Genomic DNA, 21,207 nt, shown 5'->3' on the forward strand with positions numbered 1-21,207 from the left:
CAAATTCAGTGTATATATTCTTGACAAAATTATTGTATTCTGAGATCTCGAAACCTATTTTGGTTTAATATGGAAATAAATGAGTCCACGTGTACCAATGGTGACCTCTCTGGCTCTGCCTAGGTCTTTGTGGAATACTGGATGAATGCCTCCAAAAAAAGTTTGGGGCCACCTCATCAGGATGTTTGGTTCACCCTTCTTTGAGGACAGGAGTTGCCTGCCCCCACGTAAACAAACTGGAACAGGGAAATGTTCATTGCTAGCCAGTTCAACTGAGCCACAATCCCAAGAGGGCCAATCTGTTCAGGACTAGGATTCTTGCAACCTTTGCTAAAAAACAGGAGTTGAAGTTCTTATTCTCCAAGCACCTATAATGTGACTAGCCTATATAGTCGCATACATATATCTAAATCAACTTTATTTTCAGTTTGATATGCATCATATCCCTTCTTTCAGGAAGTGAATTTCAATATGCTGGATACTGCTCAGGGCGGCTTACTAAAAAGCGTGCACCATTTGCTGTCAGAAATCTTCATTCCGGTCATCAAGACTATGAACCAAGGTTGGGGTGAGATTGGTGGTCCTCAGCAAGCAGCTAATATTCGGCAGGACTTCCTTGGTTCCCTTGAGGGATTTGTTAGTGTCTTGTCAGGAGCTCAGCAGAGTCTGATGGAAAAGGTAAGATTGTCAGCATGTATGCTATAAAATGAACCTAACATTGCTGTTGTTGCAGAAAGTGGCCTGGTGCTTTTTGCATTGCTGGCCACCCCAGAATTCCTTTCAATGGCTTTTTCTAAACTGCAGACCGAAAGGCAACATCATGTACGCAGTGTAAGAACTTGCAGGGCTAGAATCTGGGACCATGGGGGTTCTGGGCTGCTGATGCCTGCACATCACCACAGGGAGTTTAGGCTGGGCTGTTGAGGGAGGGCCAGTGTTGTAACTTCAGAGTAACTGTGGGCATGTAAAGCAGGCCTCTCTTCATGAGGGCAAAGCAATAATTTTTCAAATGAAATGGTAACTCCCGAGGTATCTGTCCTCACTGTCTTTATTGAATTTTTAATTCTTCCTCTTTTAGGTGAATCTGAAAAAGTGTGACACATATGACTTGAAAACTCTAAAGGGACCTTCAGACTATCTGGCTGTTGCTAACAGCACAGAAGCTCTAGAAAGAATAGAGGCCTGCATGAAAGTATGGATCAAACAAATTGAACAGGTGATGCGCTGCACAGATCTGAAACATTGCCAACTGTTCTGACATGAATGTCAGTGAAACTTGGATTAGTCCTGTTTACACAAGTGGCATTAAGCCCAGAACTGGTAGAAAGAAGTAGTATTTACTAATGTGGCCACATATGCACTTAATTCTCTAATCAGTATGCTGTTCAGAGCTCCAACCTATCTGTAACTGGTAAATCAATGCATACAGTATATGCTAGCCATGATGCTCAGAAGTAAGCTTCCTTGCTGTCACTAAGGGCTTGATCTTATTTGTAAAGCACAGCACTTGTTCGGCCTCTCCACTCCAAAACAGCCCTCTGATACATATACATCTATTGTACCTGTTTTTGGCACAAACATAATGAGTGAATCCTTTATGAACTACATGTTGATTATTTTGTATTGTTATACTTTGGTAGTATCGTGTTTTTAAAAGCTATATTCTGCTGAGTATTAATTACTATATTCTGTGTCCTTGGATAAGGGCTTGTATCTACATGAACGCTTAGTTTGCATCAAGCTGTGGTGTAAATCTTCCGTATTCCAGCCTTCTATGCACCGGTTTATGGGGGTGAGGGGGTCCTGCTGCTGCACACTAAAATTTCCATAGTACACACTGGCCTACTCCTGTTTCAAAGCTGGATAGATTAAAAATGCCCTAGGGAACTTTGTAATGAACCTGCTGCCACACCAGACACTTAGATCATCGCATAATAGTATGGGGAAGATTTACATCCCAGCTTGCTGCAAACTGAGTATTCGTGTAGACAAGCACCAAGTCAAACTACCAAATTGATTTAAAAAAAAAGATTCCCAAACTGTGAAGTTCTATGTTGTAGATCAAAGTATATTATCTAGGGTTAAATTATATAAGTCCATTGAAAACAGGTCTCTGTAATGGACATATATGCAGATTGCAATTTTTTTTAGTATGAGAAATAAAACTTGTCTTATGTTAAGTCTTACTGATTTCCTTAATTAGAAATTAATTCTTGCATCTCAGACCTCCTAAACGATGAAATACAAAATCACAAAGAAACCAGCATTGACTTCCGGTGGCTTTAATTTAAAAAAAAAAAAAAAAAAAAAAAGCCATGAAGGAAATGCAAGGATCTTGATGTAGGTGCACAGTAAAGACAGCTGGCAACGTTTCAGGGTATTTTCCTTTTGCCAAAAGATTGTAAAATCTCATTTTTGTACTGCACACGCATTGCTAAAAGGAAAATAGGCTTATTAAAGCTGTCACTATTGTATACTTAGTACAGCAAGCAGGTTTTAGCCTAAGGTACTCAAATACCACTGTGGTGAGTGATGTAAAATCTAGGTAGATTAGAGAGGTCTAAGGGTGCTGTTCTTGGGACTCAATTATAGGCTGTGGGGAGTTAATACTAAAAAGCATTAACTTACGTGAGTTAACAATTTAAAATTGTTAATAGCATCACTTAATTTTGGGAGTTTGATGTACTGCAGTTGCAATGAAGACTATAGAGGAGAAAGCACAACATAGTCATGGGATGTAAAGGAGCGGAAATGTTATTAGCTTCCTTCCCTCACCTATCCTGTGCCAAATGGACTTGGTTATTAAACCCTTCTCTTTGATTTATCAGAATATTATCCTCTTTTTAGAAACTTTGTCATAATCAGTGATGAAACAAAGTGAAAGTAATGATCTCAGTGTGTTACGGTAAATGCTTGACCTAAGGTAGACTTAAGGTTACACTTTTGCTAGCTATCCAAGTCTTAATATGTTCATTTGATTTTTTACGCTGGCTTTTTGAAGAAATACCCATTTTCTACTCAAATTTACAGTTTTAAGCAAAATCGAGTCAGTTTGGCTTTTTAAGAAGGATGGTGGGGGGGAAGGCTAGCTCCTAACTTGTCACAGGAAGTTAATTGAGAGGCAATGTGCTTGAGGTAATATCTTTTATCGGACCAACTTCTGTTGTTGAAAGAGACAAGCGCTTGCGCTACACAGAGAGCTCTTTGTCAGCTCTTTCACCAACAGAAGTTGGTCTGATAAAAGATATTACCTCACCCACCTTATCTCGCTAATATCCTGGGACCACCATAGAAAACTGGGTGTATAACAACATTGCAAACAGGAGGTGGATGTCAGTAATAATAGGAGACTTCATATCGCTACCATCCATTCAGATAAATAGCAGCACTTCCATATCAGTCACTGATATATTGCTGTGTGATTCAAGGTCCTTGCTGAAAATGATCAGCTGAGGAAAGAAGCTGATGACCTGGGGCCACGAGCAGAACTGGATCACTGGAAGAAACGATTGTCTAAATTCAACTACCTTTTGGACCAACTGAAGAGCCCAGATGTGAAAGCGGTGCTGGGAGTACTTGCTGCTGCTAAATCCAGACTTCTGAAGGTTTCTGTTAACTTAAAACAGAACTAAAGACTGAAAATAGGTTACATACAGCATTAGTTTCCCAGGATATACAGTATATTTAATGGACAAAATCCTGATGTTATATACTCTTTTTATTGCCCCTTATATTTTTTGAAGTTCAACACACTAAACTGGGACTGAGGAAAAGACTGGGATTTGACTTAATATTTATTATTAGGTGATAAAGCACTGGCCTGCATCTACAGAGCATATCACAAATCAGTATTTAATAGTAAAAGCTTTTCAGTGAAAAGTTGATTATGACATAAAACAGATTAGAATGAACAGCAGGTAGTTGAAGAAAATAAAATTGATAGTCCCCATATTTGTGGCCAAGCAAAACAATTCCTTACATTCCACTTGATGGCATTTCTGTTTATCTAAATAAGATGCACATAGCTAATGGCTTCAGAAATCTATCAGGTAGAGGAATTGGCTTAATAGTCATGGATCCCCAAACACGAATTTCAATCAGGAGAGCCTCCTCAAGTGTCATTCTCCCCAGATGCTCTTCCTTTCACCACCTATCCAAAACATCCATTTTATCATGTGTCACTTTGCTTCCTCTCAGCCCAGTTCCTAATAGCCAGTTGTGGATTATCCAATGAGCTGATGGGCCCTGTGCCCAGTGGCCCTGGCCAAATGGGGGGCCCCGGAAAAATGGGTGCCCCATCCCCAGCAGAAATCTGCCGTGGGGTGATGGAAACCTGGAGCCCTGGTGGAAGCACCAGCCAGAGTGGGGAGGGGGAAGCCCCCGTGTCCTGACCCCAGTCCCTGTCAGAAATGCCGGGTGGGCAGGGTGGGAAAAAACACTGCACCCTGACCCTGGTCCCCTGCAGAAGTACAGGGTGGTGGGGGAAGCTCCAGCACCTGGACTCTGGCTGCCTCCCTGGCACTGGAGGAGCTCTTGCTCCCTGCTGCAGCCTCAGGGCTGGGGGAGCTCTCACTCCACACTTTGGCCCCAGGGCTGTGGGGTGGGGACAGAGCTTCTCTGGTCTTGGGGCTGCAGTAGAGGGGACAGAAGGGAGCAAAGGGGTTGCGGGGCCGCAGTGAGGGGGTGGAATGGGGTGAGACCGAGGATGGAACGGGGCAGGGCCATAGGGAAAGGGGCAGGATGGGGGTGGGACCGCAGGCCAAAGGCCTGGGGAAGGCCTCCCCACTTTCTCTGGCCCAGGGCACCAGGAAACCTTAATCTGCCTCTGCTGATAACTCCATCACATTCACTCCCAGTGTCTATCCTTCCCACCCAAATGCTGCTCTCCGACTTGCAACTTGCAGTAAGAGGTTTCTTTTACCATTCACTACTTCCCTGTGTTGGTAGCAGTTGATCTAAGTGCTGCTCCAGTAGCCACTTCAGGTGTTGAAATCATATATGAAATTGATAGTCTGCCACCAGCCAGCTCCCTAGCATCTGGCATTTTCTGAATGAGGGAAAGATAAAGTGGTTTTCCCTACCATATGCTGGTCATCACTTCCCTCTCTTGTGCTTTGTTTCTTCTACAGGCCCATAACCTGTAAGCAGCAGCAGCTTCTGCAAGTTCTTGGAATTCAGGGCTCCCAAGCATTGCAGAGGGATCTGGGTGGATTTACCACTATGCTTGAGGGGAATGTTAACTAAGTGTTCCCCAATTTAAAAAAAAATCCTTTTGCCTTTAGAACTTCACCTGTCTTGGTGAGAGTGATGCAGATTCATTATCTCATGGCATCACATGATACACAGAACACAGTGTATAAAATGTGCCCTGGCAATGCCACTTGCTGTTCGAACATTATTATGCCAACTGTCTGGGTGAGGTGTAACAGACTATGAAGTGAAGACAAGTTAGATGCTGAATTGGGAACTCCACCAAACTGATAAGGTACCTCTATGCTGCACACTCTATTCAGTGGTGTGTAGAGTATGTACACAAGTAGCACCCCTGACATGGATGTAAATATCAGTATAGACCGTGAGGCATTGCCTAGGTGATATATACCCTCTATGGCTCTCTGCATGTCCAAGCAGCACCTCCCCATCTACGCTTCTGTGTTTAGCAGTGTAATGTCCAACTGCAGGAGCCTTTCCCTGCAGCAGGAAAGAGGTGGGGAAAGGTTCTGCCAGCTTCCTGCTGCAGGAGTCTTTCCCAGCCACCCAGAGCCTTCTCTGGCAGTGGAGGAAGGCTCCAAAACTAGGATGCTGCTGACGTCTTTCTTTGCTCCTTCCCCACTGCTAGAGCCTTTCCCTGACACATGTAGCTACACACTTCATTGTGGGCGCAGCCTGCTTTCCACTGCAGCGTGTAGCTGCATGTACCCTACATGACGCTGAAAGTGGTGTGCTTTATAGATGCAGCCATATCTACGCATAGGGGGAACCCTGTTCTTCTCTGGATCAATTAATTTAACTTTAATGGGTATTATATACATAGGCATCTAGTGGAAAATAGACTGTAATACTAACTACATTCTATTGTGCTTAGTTACCTATCTGTTGCTGCAGGTTGTAATGAAATTATTGATGTGATACAGAGGGCAAGAGCCTCACCTGGTACAATATCTTTGACATTTCAATTTTTCTTAAAATAATTATTTTTGGTTTTTACTTCTTACTTTTAGAGCTGGCGACAGCTGGACACTCGCATCACTGATGCCGCTAATGAAGCCAAAGACAACGTGAAGTATCTCTACACTCTGGAAAAATGCTGTGACCCCCTATACAACAGTGACCCTGTAAGTACAACTTTTGCCTCCCTGAATGAAAAGATATAGCAGCGGAACTGAAAGCAAATTTCCATTTCATAGGCTTCACTGACGGTTTCAAAGTCATGTAACAGTACGTTGCATCCTCAGAATCCCTGCAGCTAGTTCCAAGCTCCCCAAACAGGTTTATAGTCTGCTGTCACTGAAAAACAAGTTACTGGGTAGTGAGTGTTCCCTCTTTAGGGAATACCAGGCCAGATCTGACAAATGCCTCAGTTTCTGTGACATCCAAGGACATGCAATGCTGACTCTTTTTTTACTAATTTCAAAATAAATTTTGGGTGTTCAGAGCTGTGCCAAAGCTAGGCCGAGGAGGTTTATTTTTTAATTTGTTACTCATTATAACTTACTTAGTCAAAGACCATGGCCCGAATTTGTAAAGATATTGAGGCATTGCAGTGCTCAGCATTGCAACACCTATCTGATTTAGTCACTAAGGGGACAAAAATCCCAATTACTGTTAGTGAGATTTAGGCTTCTAAGTGCCTGACTGTGCCAAGAAGAGCTGTGTGTAGGCTTGAACGATTGTCTCTCTCACCAACAGAAGTTGGACCAATAAAAGATATTACCGCACCCACCTTATCTCTCTAATATGGTGGGGTCAATATGGCTACAACAACACTGCATAGTTAAATCAGTGGAAGATTGTGTAGACAAGGCCCTAGTTATTTGCCCCTTCTAGATTCCATTTTGCATCTCTGTTGTCTGAGCCTGAATTGCAAGATTTTTCTCAAAATAATCAGACAAATTAATCACAGTGGTTGGGCTATCAGATAGGTTAGCTAATGCAGTAAAGGGAATGCACAGTAGAAAAGAGACTGTCAAATTAGAAAGGTGACACTTTGTACTTTCGCTGCATATTTGTAAATCATACAAGGTACAAGGCAGTGGTGAATTTCACTGAGAGACCTATGGTGTTTCCTTTTAGGTGTCCATGGTAGATGCTATTCCAGGTCTCATAAATGCAATAAAAATGATTCACAGCATCTCACGTTACTACAATACCTCTGAGAAGATAACCTCACTGTTTGTGAAGGTGGGTGCACACAACATACTCTCTTTGTATCAATATCACTTTCTGTACAAAACATCCAGCTTACTTTTAATTAAAAGATCCCATGGGGAGACTAACACAAAGGGATCCTGGACATTTAGTGAGACCACGTTTGTCTCAATGTATAGAATTCTTGACTCTCCTTTGAATGTAGACTACATTAAAATGCTGATCAAAAGAATCTAGACTGAAGTCTTTTAAATGATGAAAATAACCATGACAAGGGTTTAAAAACTCACTGAGCCCTTGGGGGGGAATCTTTGAAAGACAATCAGGGCTAAACTCACTCTGGCCATAAGCAGGTGTGATTGTGTTGATTTCCATGGAGTTATAGCTGTTTTTACCAATTGTGAATTTTGCACTCTGTATACAAACAGTTTTGCTAACTTAGCTCATTTCTTAACTATCACTCCTCATTCCTGCATGAAAATAGGAGTTCAGTTTAAGAATGCCTCTTATTTATTCCCTCCCAGTGCAGTCATCTGGGACATAACTAGTTATACTCCACTCACAAGGCACAAAATCACTTTGTCACCTCAACCTCGTTTGGCACATTTAAAGTTCTAGACTAGCCCATCTCTTGTGTAGTGACTTGATCAGCAGCATTTTGGCTGGGGAATGGAATTGAGATTGGCTGTTGGAGGTGAAACCATTTGTCTACACACGTGGCTGGAAGCTTTGGCACTTCATGTGCAGTCGGCCAGTAGCGAGTAAATGGGGGACATAAAATGAAATGAAAACAAAGCATGTTAAATCTGACCTATTCATAAGAATAGAAATTAATTTTATTGTTAGGTAACAAATCAGATGATAACAGCATGTAAAGCTTACATAACTAACAAGACTGCCACCATCTGGGACCAGCCTCAGGAGATAGTTATGGAGAAACTGCAAGCAGCTATTAAACTTAAACAGGTAACCTTAAAGCTCAGTGTGTGATAAATGAAAGTGCAAAGAATGTGTGGCCTCAGGACTGGATTCTCCCACCCCACTCCCTTATCTGACTGCTGGTGTAGAAGAACAGGGGGGACACGTTCTCCCATGCAGTCTGGGGAGTGACTGACTGCCTTCATTCTTGGTGCGTAAAGACGACCTCACTGCTTCTTAATCAAGTATGCAAAAGTGGCCAAGACATCTTGGGTCCTCTTCTCTACATCCCTTTCCTTGCACCTATTCTACCCCGAACTTGCATGTAGTGACCTCATGCTGTGGTGGTATTTTCCTTTGTCATCATATTCTGAAAGTCCTGGGTACAGAGCCTGTTTTAAAGTCTCTCTCCAAATGCACTAACTACTTTAGAGTCATTCAATATTAAGTACTTTTCTGCAGAGAGAATCCCATAATGAAATTTACATAGATTCTTAGATGTTTCCAACTGCCTTGGTCCTGTTGGTATTTGTGGTGTATTCTCTGCCTTTGTCTAACAGGGACTGACATTAAAGAATTCATTGCATACAGAAAAGTGAAAGACAGTTCTCTAGTAAAACAGTGGGCCAAACTATGATCTCACTTTCCCTGGGAAAAATCTCGTGTGTAACTCCATTTCCTTAATTGAAGTTCAGTTAAGTATTTAACCTGGAATAATTATAATCAAAATCTGGCAGCATATATTCAATGGATAAAATTTCCAATCCTAAAGTTGCACTACAAACTCCATACCTACTTACCTAAATATAAGCTTTCGTTTGGGTGCTTAAATATGAGGTTAGCTCTAGGCACTCAAGCCGGTGCATGTTGGTCACTATATCTAGAAAGAATAATAAAAGCAGGAAGGAAACATTCCTCAACACTTAATTAGCTCTAGAAGAGATTATGGGTAAACTTTTGAAATGCCTAAGTGACTTTTGAAAGTGGAATTTGGGCTCCTAAATCACTAAGGGACTTAAAATTTTCCACATAGATATTGTTAACACTGCAATATTTGGGATTTTTCTTGCCCTCTGAGTTCCTCCAGAAATATGGTAGTCATGGCAAGGAGGTGGGTGGATTGTTAGAGTGAATACATGGCAACCTAGTAACTTGGAGGAGCTGCTGAACTTAACCAGAGCACACTCTGGAGATTTGCATACTGCCTATAGTCTAAGGTGGGGATTTTTAAAAAAAGCCTTTTGGAATTTGGCAACCAACTCCTTCGAGCCCCTTTACAAAAAAAAATCAAGCCTTAATATCTAAATTAAATATTTTTCATTTGCATATTGAGAAGCACGAGTTTGGAATTAAAGTCCGATTCACGAATGTAGGGATAGATTATGAATCCCTTATTGTCAGGGGCAAGCAAGCAGTCTGGGCCAGGATTTTCAAAAGAGACTAGTGATTCTGGGTGCTGAACTTAAAACACTGTAAAGGGGGTGGATTTTCAAGAAGTTCTCAGCATCCAACCTTAGAAAATGGTTTAAAGTGTTACAGGTTCAACACCCAGAATCACTAAGCACTTGTGAAAATCCTGGCTCTTCAGTAGTCCTTCAGATTAGAGTAATTGTACGCAACTTAAATGGGGCTATCTGCGAGAGAAACTGTGTACCAGTGATATTAAATTGTTCACAGTCTGACCCTTGACAGAACAATTTTTTTAACCTGATTATAGTAAGGTTTGGTGCAGTCCACACAAGACAGAATAAGTGTCTTTGTTGCAACAGAGCTGCAGTCTAATTTATGCAGTGCTTTACTGTAGGAAATGATTTGGGAAAACTGAAGACACTGTTACTCAGCAGAACTACAGTATTTGGTTTGTTGTCAGTCATATCTGCCTTTAGTGATAAACCTTGCTCTAACTACTGCCCAACTAAGGGAAAGTGAATTGGGTTCTTTTTCTACATGTTAATTAAATTCCCACTTTTGAGTTCGCTTGTATAGTGTCATTGAAGGGTTGTTTTGATGTAGCTAAGGATGTGATAAGCAAACTGAATCTGTGAATACGAAGACATAATGAATGTGGAATCCCATGATGCCATTTCTCAACCTAATTTGTCAGAGAAGAACTGCACTAAAGACTCGGTGTAGTGTAGACAGGTGATTACTTGATCAAACTTACCCCCCTCCCCAGCTGATTAGAAATGGTGACTGTCTAGATAATTCTATTCTAGATTATGAAAATGAAATGTTTATAATGCCTGTCATGTTTGTTCAATTTTGTTGTTTCCAAGGAGTATCAAAATTGTTTTCACAAGACAAAAGAAAAACTAGAACAAAATCCAGCTGAAAGACAGTTTGATTTTAGTGAGATGTATATCTTTGGAAAATTTGAAATGTTTCATCGACGTCTAGTTAAAATTATACATGTCTTCAGTACCATTACAACCTACTCAGTTCTGCAAGAATCAAAGATTGAAGGATTGGAAGTTATGGCAACAAAATATCAGGTACACACCAAGCAAATCTTGCCCTCTCACATCATTAGGGAGAGTTGGAATTAAAGCAACAAATGCAGATGACAGACTATGGAGAAGTTTTAAAAATAGGCTGTACTAACCTTACTGGGTACTAGTCCGTTATCAAAGATGTGTATTGTTGAATCTACTTGAATGCATGAGACTTTTATAGTTAATATAATTGCTGTTAAATAAGCATTTTCCATCAAAGTTTTAGAGGGAGGGATAAATGTGCAAAGAAGGAAGGGAGTATAAGCAAGAAAGGTTGGGGTGAAATAGGCAAAATATGCAAAACATGGATAAATGCAAGAGCTTAGGGCAGAGATACATGGATTCCTTATTTCCTTTCCTCACTATTCCTTTCACAGTCAAGTGCACAATGTCATGATTCTATCAGTATAAAAATGAAATTCACAGTGTTTGAACATTGTGATGGGAGGTCACCTGTTTAGGTTGTCTGGCGCTGATGTTTCACTGTTGCAGCTGTGCCTTAAGATGAGTTGCCAGTAAAGAATTGTCTTGATAATGGTCTTAGGGTAAAACTCCATGGACACACTCAAGATCCATTGCACCACTGAAGCCCTGTGTTAAGAGCTTTATGCAGGCCCTCTGTTCAGGGGGAGAAAATTTATGCTTCATTCTGAACTAATACATATCATGTTAAGCTGTTGATGGTAAAAATTAAAGGCCAATTAAAAAAAAGGCCTGAAGGCCATTATGAGGCCATGCTGCTATTGAATAGTAGCAGCCTTATTTAAATTACTGAACTATGTGACAGTGTCATAGGTATCCACTGTCTTGTGGTTGGCTGAAACACTTGACAAGTAAAGGTTTCTGGAGTCCATTTATCAGTTGAATATGATGAACAAATGTAATAGTCTGTCATTTAGTTGCTATCTTAGATTTACTTCGTTCATGGAAGAAATCATTATAATAAGGGAAAAATCAGTAAGTTTAGATTAAAATTTCTTCACAATGGTGAATCCATCTATGCCAATGAAAAATATGGGGTTGGACCTGAATGGCAAGTGGAGCATGACAAACAGCTAGCATGCTGAACTGTGGCTGATCAGCAGGAGCAAACACAACTTTTAACAGTATTATCGGCTACTGGTGTCGGGGGGCCAACCAATCTATGCTTCCATTTGTACAAACTGCAGCAATGCTGGAACAGAGGGCAGGTAACAAATGCTAGGGCTGTTCATGCAGTGGAATGTGGTTCTGAATGTTCCTCTTTTCATCACAGAATACATAGATTAAAGGAGAATAGTATTAATGGTGTGTTTTTGTTAGAAATTTAACATGAACTTTTGTTCGCTTTGTCTGATATACTACTACTTTGCACCAGCGTGTATTGTATGGAAGTGTTGCACACTTGTATGAGAAAAAATTATTTATAGGTAACCAATATGTTGAAATGAGAAAATCACTAGGCTTTGAATTTTCTATTAGTTTCTACATTAAAACTGTTACAATAGATGGGAGTGTTTTAAAGTGCCACTCCTGTGGTCTGTTTTATATTATTTTCCTTATCTGTCACTCAGATTGTTTTGTTTATGCATCTGAAAAATGAAGATTTTAATATCTATAGTAGAAACCACAGAACACGACCTTGTAAACCCAACAGATATAAGTAACTGAACATGACAGATTGCTTGATAAGGCAACTGTATTCTGATATTTTGTTTTCTTTCAAAAATTGTTTAGAGCATTGTTGCCATCATGAAGAAAAAGGAGTACAACTTCTTAGATCAACGAAAGACTGATTTTGACCAGGACTATGAAGAGTTTTGCAAACAGACCAGTGACCTTCATGTAGGTTGCATAATTAAGTGCTTGGTGATTTTAGGGGGGGCTAGGTTTAGTACTGCTAATTGATTGGAATGCCAAAAGGGGAAAGTGTCCATTTGAGGCAATATCAACTTGTTTATGTATAACCCACACACCTCCTGGGTGTGGTGTTCTGTCCCATCTAGTGGCACCAAGACCACTTAAAAAAGAGTTAAATGAGTCTGCTCTACAACCTTAGCTAACAGCCAGTTGGCTTTTAGCTCATGCGGTAGAGGCTCATGAACTAAGCTTCAGAGGTCCCAGGTTTGATCTCAACGACTGGGGTCTGTTGGCATTACATATGCAAGCTCTGATTTAATGGCTGGAGCACTTAGAGTGCTTTTGCTCATGGATCAAAAATACAAATTTCCATTTAGAATGAAAGATAAATCTAATACCACTCCAATATCACACAGAGCCTTAGTGGATTATCACTTCCTATCCATCCTGAGATTGATACAGCTTTTGGGACTGTTTATAGGGGCTACACATTGCATTTAACTGTCTACCGGTAAAACCAGACTGGTGCATAAAGTCCAACACACACATAGTATTCCAGTGCAGGGAATAGTAAAGGATGCTCACTTTTACAGAACTTAAGCACCTCTCCTCCCATTTCTCCCAAAAGAGAAGTTCCTACCCCTAATCCTCAAATGCAGGCTCTCAGGGGGCTGTATAATCCAGACAAATTGCACACACTTTAGGTTCCCTAACCACGGGAGCCATGTAAAGCTGATGGGAGAACGAGGTTGCTGTACTAAGCCAATATCCGTGTGAGAGCTTGATTTAGCTGCCTTGGAGAAGGAAAGTGTTCGCTCAGATTATAGTTGTTAATGTGGTTGAACAGCTGAGAAGACAAGAGCTTCTGTGATCTCTGTAGCTAGAGAGGGAACTGGAGAGGTAGATTGCTTTTCTGCTTTTTTTTTCTTTTTACACAACATCGAAAGTAGGATAATTGCAGCTGTTATCAGGTAAGTAGTGTGTGTTCATGTACAGTATGTGATAAACACACCGACAGGTAGTACTTTGTATATTTAATATGTGCACTCCGTAGAGCTCTCCTCAGCATAACCTTTTTCCTTCTCCAGAATCAGTTAAAGACCTTTATGGATATCACCTTTGAAAGGATTCCAACCACTGAAAGAGCTCTTAGTATGCTGAAGAAATTCGAAAGGTAAAGGGATATTTATAAATATTTCTAGTATGCCCTAGAGTAGCATACCAGTTTTCTGCACATTAGGTCAAATATAACCTCTTTTGACACAGAAAAAATGAAGAAATTGGCTATAAAATGCTTTTGTTCTTGTTGGACATAAATTGATACTTGAGTAATCATTTTAAGTATGTCTCTTCACCAATTCTGATAAAAAGAAAGGATCTACTCAGATTGCTTTAAAAGAAAAGCTTAACACTTCTGACAATCTGCATAAGTAGAATTTATTTCTGGGCAGTTGCATGGCCAACACATTTGTGAGATCACCTGATTTTACTGACCTTAGATGACAGTGTAAACTTTATGTAAGGATAATGGTTCTTGAATAATTTCTTAAGCTTTTTAGGGTCAAACATATTTAACTTCTACATTGGTAATTTATGCCTTATTGTTGAAGCTCTCCCCCCTGACCCCCCAGCACATTGATTATAGACACTGGAAAGAAAAAGTCATTCAATGTTTGTTGTTGTTTTATATCCCTAATGCAGTATCCAAAGTCTATTTATTTTTGTCTGTCTTTAAGACTGAAATACAGCACAGGAACTGCTTGTTTATAATGACTATCTGCATGTGGGCTGAAGGTTCTCTTTTGGATATTGAAATTTATTTATCATCATCGTATGTCAAGATGCAGCATGCTCAATATCTCATTGCCATGGTTAACTGTGGTATCAATAGCTGAAGATGGGCTTGCAGTACTGCTTTCAATCATTAAAATGGCAGAATGAAGGGGAAGCTCAGTCTGTACTGTCACAGTTCTTCTGCCCTATTCTGTATAACTGAGTTCCTGTATTTCATGCCATTGGTGGGTTCAGGGTTATGTTATTACTTGTTGAAAACCATGTGATCTTACACTTGAAGTTAGCACTAGTGAGATTCCCTTTATATGGGTGATAGAGGGATATTTCTAGGCTTATTTAGAAACACTTTCTGTTACACTGTCTAAGCCAGGCCTAGCTTCTGGTTGTAGGAATGCATTTTGGAAGGTGTTGCTGAATATCAGGCTGAGAGTGCATTTGTCCTCCCACAGAGCATACAAAAGTGTGTAAAAATGATTGTACATTCAAACTCAAAACTAGAAGAGCCTCCTAATCACTGAAGTCTTGTGGTAACTTTTCCAATGATGATCATTGTTTTTTTTAATCAGATTAGAAATCCCCGATCTTGGCATTGATGAAAAATACCAGAAAATCCTTCAGAACTATGGTCATGACATTGAGATGGTCTCTAAGCTGTACACTAAGCAGAAAAATGACCCTCCTTTGGCTCGTAACCTGCCTCCAATAGCTGGTAAGATCTTGTGGGCACGCCAACTCTTCCACAAGATCCAGGAACCAATGGACCTCTTCCAACAGCATCCCACTGTTCTGCAGACAGGAGAAGCGAAGCGCATAGTCCGCAACTACAACAAAGTGGCAAAGGTCCTCTTGGAGTTCGAGGTTATTTATCACAGGGGATGGCTTCAGCAGGTAAAATGTTTCACTTGCTGCTGTGACTGTGAAAATTGAATTGTTTTTAGTGTTTTTGCTGCTGTATTAATGCCTAGGGACCCACGGTGTTAGATGCTGTATAAACATGGGATAAGTGGATTGCCATAGTATAAGAAGCACCTAATTGGCAGAGTACTGGTATAGCTAGCTGCTGTACCTTCTCCTGCAGCTCCCAGCATGGGGGTAAAAATTGGGTGGGAGAGGGAATGACCAGAGTGTTACTGTGCTTTAGCTATTTTCCACTGGCAGATGACCTCTTGGGGGTCATGGCCAACAGCTGAACTTTAGAGCACTTCCTATGCTGCTTTGAAGTGTCATGGGATGGGCCCGGCATAGAACTTAAACCATAATCAGGGCTCTGTAACTGGCTCCTTTGCAGGCCCTCACACTGTACTGTGTCCCACAGATTGTTTTCTGAAGAGAATCTGGCCAACTTTCCTGTTGAAGTGCCTAGCTCAAAATGAAATGTGTCCATAGTTCAGGCAGCATACTATGCACTACAGGCAAATTCTATCCTTAGTGCTCATAGCAGCATTAGGGGGCTGGCGGCATTACTGCTGGCAGATCATACTTGTTTGAAGCCACAGAGGGTGGATGGATATGGACTAGACCACCATCTCAGTGCTTGAGAACAAGGCTAAGCTCCTTCTTTGCTGCTGTAGGAGCACTGGCGATGATCAAAGCTTCCTATATGCTCTCTTCTCAGTACACCCACTTCACAAGGTATGATTCTTCTTCGAGAGATGTCCCTGTGGGTGCTCCACTCCGGGTGTTGGTGCGTCTCTGCGCCTTCACTCGGAGATTTTTACAGCAGTACTCGTACCAGTCATGCACACACAGAGCCTGCCTCCCCTGCTCTGAGTGTACCTTAATAGTATGCATGCGTGACCGGTCTCCTCAGTTCCTTCTCTACCGTCCCCAGCCTGAGACAGCTCAGCAGACTTGTTAGCGAATTTCTTCTCTCCCTTGTTCAACTTGTTTTCCCTCTTAGTTTAGCTTACCAGTAATAGGCACCCTTTTCCCTTCTCTTCTGTTCTCTTTAAAGCAAACAAACAAAAAACCCATCTTTTTTTGTTCCTGTCAGCACAGCCGCTTCTGATGTGCCTGGCTCTCCAGGTTTTAAGTGCTGTTCTAACTGTAATGATGCCATCCCTCTTTCAGATGGCCACTCTAAATGTATTAAATGTTTGGGGGAGTCCCACATCCCCAAAAATGTGCCCACTGCAGCAAGTTGAAATCCAGGGCATGCAAAGACAGGGAGCTGCGGCTAAAACTGCTCCTGCTGCAAAAATCTCTCAGACCAGCCTCAGACCCGGGCTCTGACTCTGCTGTACACTGCAGCCCCCCTGATTCAAAGAGACAAAAGAAAACTTAAAAAAACCATCAGTCTCTCTCACCCACAAAGGGTATTTGCAGGGACAGCCTTCTCCAGCTACTACTTCCCTCCCTGCGCTCCCCCGGCTGAGTACCTTTGATGCGACGGGCTCCTCTGGCACCATGCGAAACCCACCTGCGGCTGCGGCAGTCACACTAACCTCCAGAGCTGAGCTTCAGGCTTTCAGTTGCCTGCCTCTCACATGGCACCATTTGGCACCGCAGTGGAAGTGGTGCCGATGCATACTAGCCTGCCTGACTCCCCGCAGGCTCCTCCCACTCTCCCGGCACCGTCAGCCTTTGAGCTAGCCGGCAGTGACCGAACGCTCAGGACACCAGTGCAGAGGAACCCCTTCTCACAACAAATTCCTCTCGCTCAGCCCTCCCCTCACAGAGGCACTGCAATTCACACATTCAAGGGACCTGCTGGTGTCACCTATCTTGCAGTCATCCCTACTTAACACCTACTTCTCTCCGGACCCTTAGGCAAGGTCCGCACAGCTTTCCTCCAGTGATGAGGAATCTGGGCTGCAGGGAGGATTTTCACCTTATCAGATGTCCCGTCCACAGACCCCAATGAAGAGAGGTCATAGAAAAGCTGCCTCGTCCTACTCAGAGGGTCCTGCCCCAGGGGGCGTGAACCCCTGGATGGCACCACCCATGCCCTTCCCACCACAGTGGCAATATTGGGCTCCATGTACTCAGGACCACACTCATTATACCAGTGCATCCAGGCGTGAGACCTGATTGGTGCTACCAGCTGACCACCCTGCCACTGACTCCAGACACGAGGCAGCCCTGTCACAACTGCAAGAGCAAGCACGGCCTGCCTCTAACCCGGTAGAACCAGTTGTTCCGCCTGATGAAGCATTGCTTCCTCCTCCTCCGAAGTCTTCAGACGACTTCTCAAAATTTCAAGACCTGTTTAAAAGAGTTGCCAATGAGCCACGAATTAACCTGGAGGAAGTTCCTGAACAGCAGCATGAGCTAACTGACATCCTGCAGCCCTCTTATTCTTCTAGAATTGCATTACCTATCAATGCAGCCCATTTAGAACCTGCCAAGGCCATTTGGCAAACCCCAGTTGCAAGCCTGCCTACCTGTAAGAGAGCGGACCGAAAGTACTTTATTTCTTCCAAGGGCTCAGAATTCCTTTTTACTCACCCAGCGCCAAACTCGTTGGTAGTAGAAGCAGTTAACCAAAAGAACAAACACCAATTTCCCTGCTCCACCACTTCCGACAAGGACAGTAAGCGATTAGATCTGCTTGGACGTAAGGTATACACTTCTTCCACGTTGCAGTTTCGCATTGCTAATTATACAGCCGTTCTAGTAAAGTACGACCACAAAAATTACAATAAATTCATGGACTTTATTGATCACATTCCAGAAGAAAAGAAACAACAATATACAGCCATAGTTTCTGAGGGACAAATAATCTCTTGCACTGCTCTTCAAGTTGTCCTTGATGTGGCCAATACTGCAGCATGGTCCACTGCCACAGCAGTCGTGATGCGCCGAGGGTCATGGCTCTCATCCTCTTCCTTTCCCAGTGAGATCTAGAGTACCAATAAGGATCTCCCCTTCGACGGTGACAAACTATTCACCTCCACCACAAATGACATACTCCACTCCATAAAGGACTTCAGGGCAACTCTCCGGTCTCTAGGAATTCAAACCCCTATGACCAGAAGGCGACAATATAGATACCAGCCTTACCAGCGACTGTGCTACCCCACATACACCCAGCAATTCCATAGATCTCATGAGCAACAGCAACAGCAACGCCAGAGATCCAGATACCAACGCTGCCGTCCCAACTCCTCGGCAGTGTCTCAACCCCCTCCGACCAAAAATCAAATTTGAAGCCTTGATCGAGGGTATAGAAAACAATATTCTCACTTCACACAGCCTGCCCCTCTTTTTGGTCACCACCTATGCCCATTCTCCCATCAGTGGTGCAATATTACCACCGACAAGTGGGCTTTAGAGGCCGTCACAGTTGGCTATTCTATCCCTTTCCTCTCCCTGCCTCCCACCCACCCAACCTCCCCGTCCCTCTTCAGGGACCCCTGTCACGAGCAACTGCTCCTCCAAGATGTACAACATCTCCTTCAATTGGGGGCAGTGGAAATTGTCCCCAAACAACACAGAGGGAGAGGTTTCTACTCCCATTACTTCTTAACAGAAAAGAAAACGGGGGGATGGCGACTGATCCTCGACCCCAGGCGGCTAAACAAATTTATCAAAAAGCAAAAGTTCAGAATGGTTACTCTCACCACTATAATCCCAGCGCTGGAGCAGGGCGATTGGTTTTCAGCCCTCGACCTACAGGATGCTTATTTTCATGTGACTATTCACCCAGCCCATGGACGTTTTCTTTGTTTTACCCTCGGTTTGACACATTTTCAATACAGAGTGTTGGCCTTCGGCCTATCTACCGCCCTCCCGAGTTTTCTCCAAACTCCTAGCAGTGGTCACTGCCCACCTCAGGAAACGGGGTTATAATATTTCCTTACCTCAACGCTTGTCTCTTCAAAGCCTCAATGCTCGACGAAACTCTTCGATCCACACAGCTTACCGTTGCTTGCTTCCTTTCCCTTGGCCTGCAAATAAACAAAAACAAATCCAGTTTATGTCCTACCCAACAACTGGAGTTCATAGGAGTGAATCTCGATTCCCGAATGGGAATAGCATGTCTCCTGCTCAGTCGTTTCAACACCATAAAACTCCTGGTTACAAAACTTCGCAACAGTCCCCAGGTCACTACATGAGACGGCCTGCAACTATTAGGCCACATGGCCTCATGTACTTTTGTGGTCAAAAATGCATGCCTCTACATGAGGTGCTTCCAAGCTTGGTTGGCCATGGTTTACAGACCGAACGTACACACTTTAAACAAGCCTCTATCCATACTCTTCAGAGTCAAAGACTCCCTCCGATGGTGGACAGTTCCCTCCAATCTCTGTTCAGGAGTCCCTTTTCTCCAGGACTCCCCATCACTCATCATCACTACTGATGCATTCCTCACAAGATTGGGAGCGCACATGTCCCGCCACACAGTCCAGAGGCTATGGTCTTCCACCGAAGCCTCCCTACACATAAACGTCCTAGAACTGTGAACCAGACGCAGTGCCTGCCATCACTTCTTCCCATTTATTCAGAACCAAAATGTTCGGATAATGACAGACAACATCGCATGCATGTTCTATGTCAACAGGCAGGGAGGGGCTCGATCTCCCTCGCTTTGCACAGAAGCCATGAAGCTCTGGAATTGGTGCCTCACGAACAACGTCCGGATATCAGCAGCCTATCTTCCTGGGGCCCTGAATAAATACCGTGGACGAACTAAGCAGACATTTTCCCTGGGATCACGAATGGGAGATAAACGACACGATCATAAACAATATATTCCGCGTTTGGGGGCTATCCAACCCTGGACCTCTTCGCGACTGCGAAGAACAAGAAATGTCCCGAATTTTGCTCCAGAGCTGGATTGGGCAAACATTCCCTAGGAGATGCATTCCTGATCGCATGGGCTCAACACTTAATGTATACTTTCCCCCCAATACTGGTTCTCCACAGAGTTCCGACAAAGTTACGAACAGATCGTGCCACGGTAATTCTGATTGCCCCGTCGTGGCCCAGACAACTGTGGTGACATTCCTCACCAGAATGTCAATTCACCCACCGATTTCATTGCCCCTCACTCCGAACCTCTTATCGCAGCAACATGGCCGATTTCTTCACCCCAACCTGTCCATGCTTCACCTCAAAGCTTGGTTCCTACATGGTTCTCCCAAAATGAACTAGCATGCTCTGAGCAGGTTCAAAGAGTGCTCCTACATAGCAGAACACAATCTACTCACATCACCTATCTCCAAAAGTGGAAGCGATTTCACACAATGGTGCTCAACTAAACAACTTCCTCCTACTTCTGAACCTCTTCCGCCCATACTTGACTACCTATTAGACCTTAAGCAATCTGGCCTTTCTTTCAGCTCCATCAAGGTCCACTTAGCTGCTATTACAACTTTTCATGACAAGGTCAACGATACCTCTGTTTTTGCTCATCCAGTCACTATGCGTTTTCTCAAAGGGCTCCAATCCCTATACCCGGACATTACCTCCTACCCCACTGTGGGACTTTCACTTAGTATTATCCTGCTTAACTCAACAACCATTCGAGCCCCTAGCCACTTGCTCCCTCTTACACCTCTCTATGAAAACAGCTATTCTTAGTGGCAATCACCTCCACCAGATGTGCAGGAGAAATAGCCGCTCTCATGGCGGACCCACCGTACACACTATTTTTTAAGGATAAGGTTACCCTCCGACTACACCCCAAATTTCTTCAAAAGGTGCATTCGTCATTCCAAATCAATGAGCTGATACACCTACCAACCTTCTTTTCTAAACCACATGCAAACTCTTTTGAATCAACAATGCATTGTGGAGCACTCTGAAAGGACACCTATTTCTACCCAGAGACTTTTAAACTGGATTTCTGAGT

At 42.9% G+C, this 21,207-nt stretch overlaps 1 protein-coding gene across 1 annotated transcript in view; it reads left to right on the forward strand.

Annotated features, from left to right (window-relative positions):
• The window catches only part of DNAH5 (dynein axonemal heavy chain 5), a 235,436-nt gene that overhangs the window by 31,154 nt on the left and 183,075 nt on the right, over positions 1 to 21,207 (forward strand). Inside the window, exons 5-14 of the mRNA XM_074945024.1 lie at positions 457 to 678; positions 1,079 to 1,216; positions 3,429 to 3,605; positions 6,222 to 6,335; positions 7,294 to 7,401; positions 8,215 to 8,334; positions 10,563 to 10,778; positions 12,495 to 12,602; positions 13,706 to 13,791; positions 14,978 to 15,299. Coding sequence (XP_074801125.1) covers positions 457 to 678; positions 1,079 to 1,216; positions 3,429 to 3,605; positions 6,222 to 6,335; positions 7,294 to 7,401; positions 8,215 to 8,334; positions 10,563 to 10,778; positions 12,495 to 12,602; positions 13,706 to 13,791; positions 14,978 to 15,299 — 1,611 coding nt within the window. The remainder of the gene's footprint in view (positions 1 to 456; positions 679 to 1,078; positions 1,217 to 3,428; positions 3,606 to 6,221; positions 6,336 to 7,293; positions 7,402 to 8,214; positions 8,335 to 10,562; positions 10,779 to 12,494; positions 12,603 to 13,705; positions 13,792 to 14,977; positions 15,300 to 21,207) is intronic.

Source organism: Natator depressus, chromosome 2, assembly GCF_965152275.1.
Source record: "Natator depressus isolate rNatDep1 chromosome 2, rNatDep2.hap1, whole genome shotgun sequence".
Classification (NCBI taxonomy): domain Eukaryota; kingdom Metazoa; phylum Chordata; order Testudines; family Cheloniidae; genus Natator; species Natator depressus.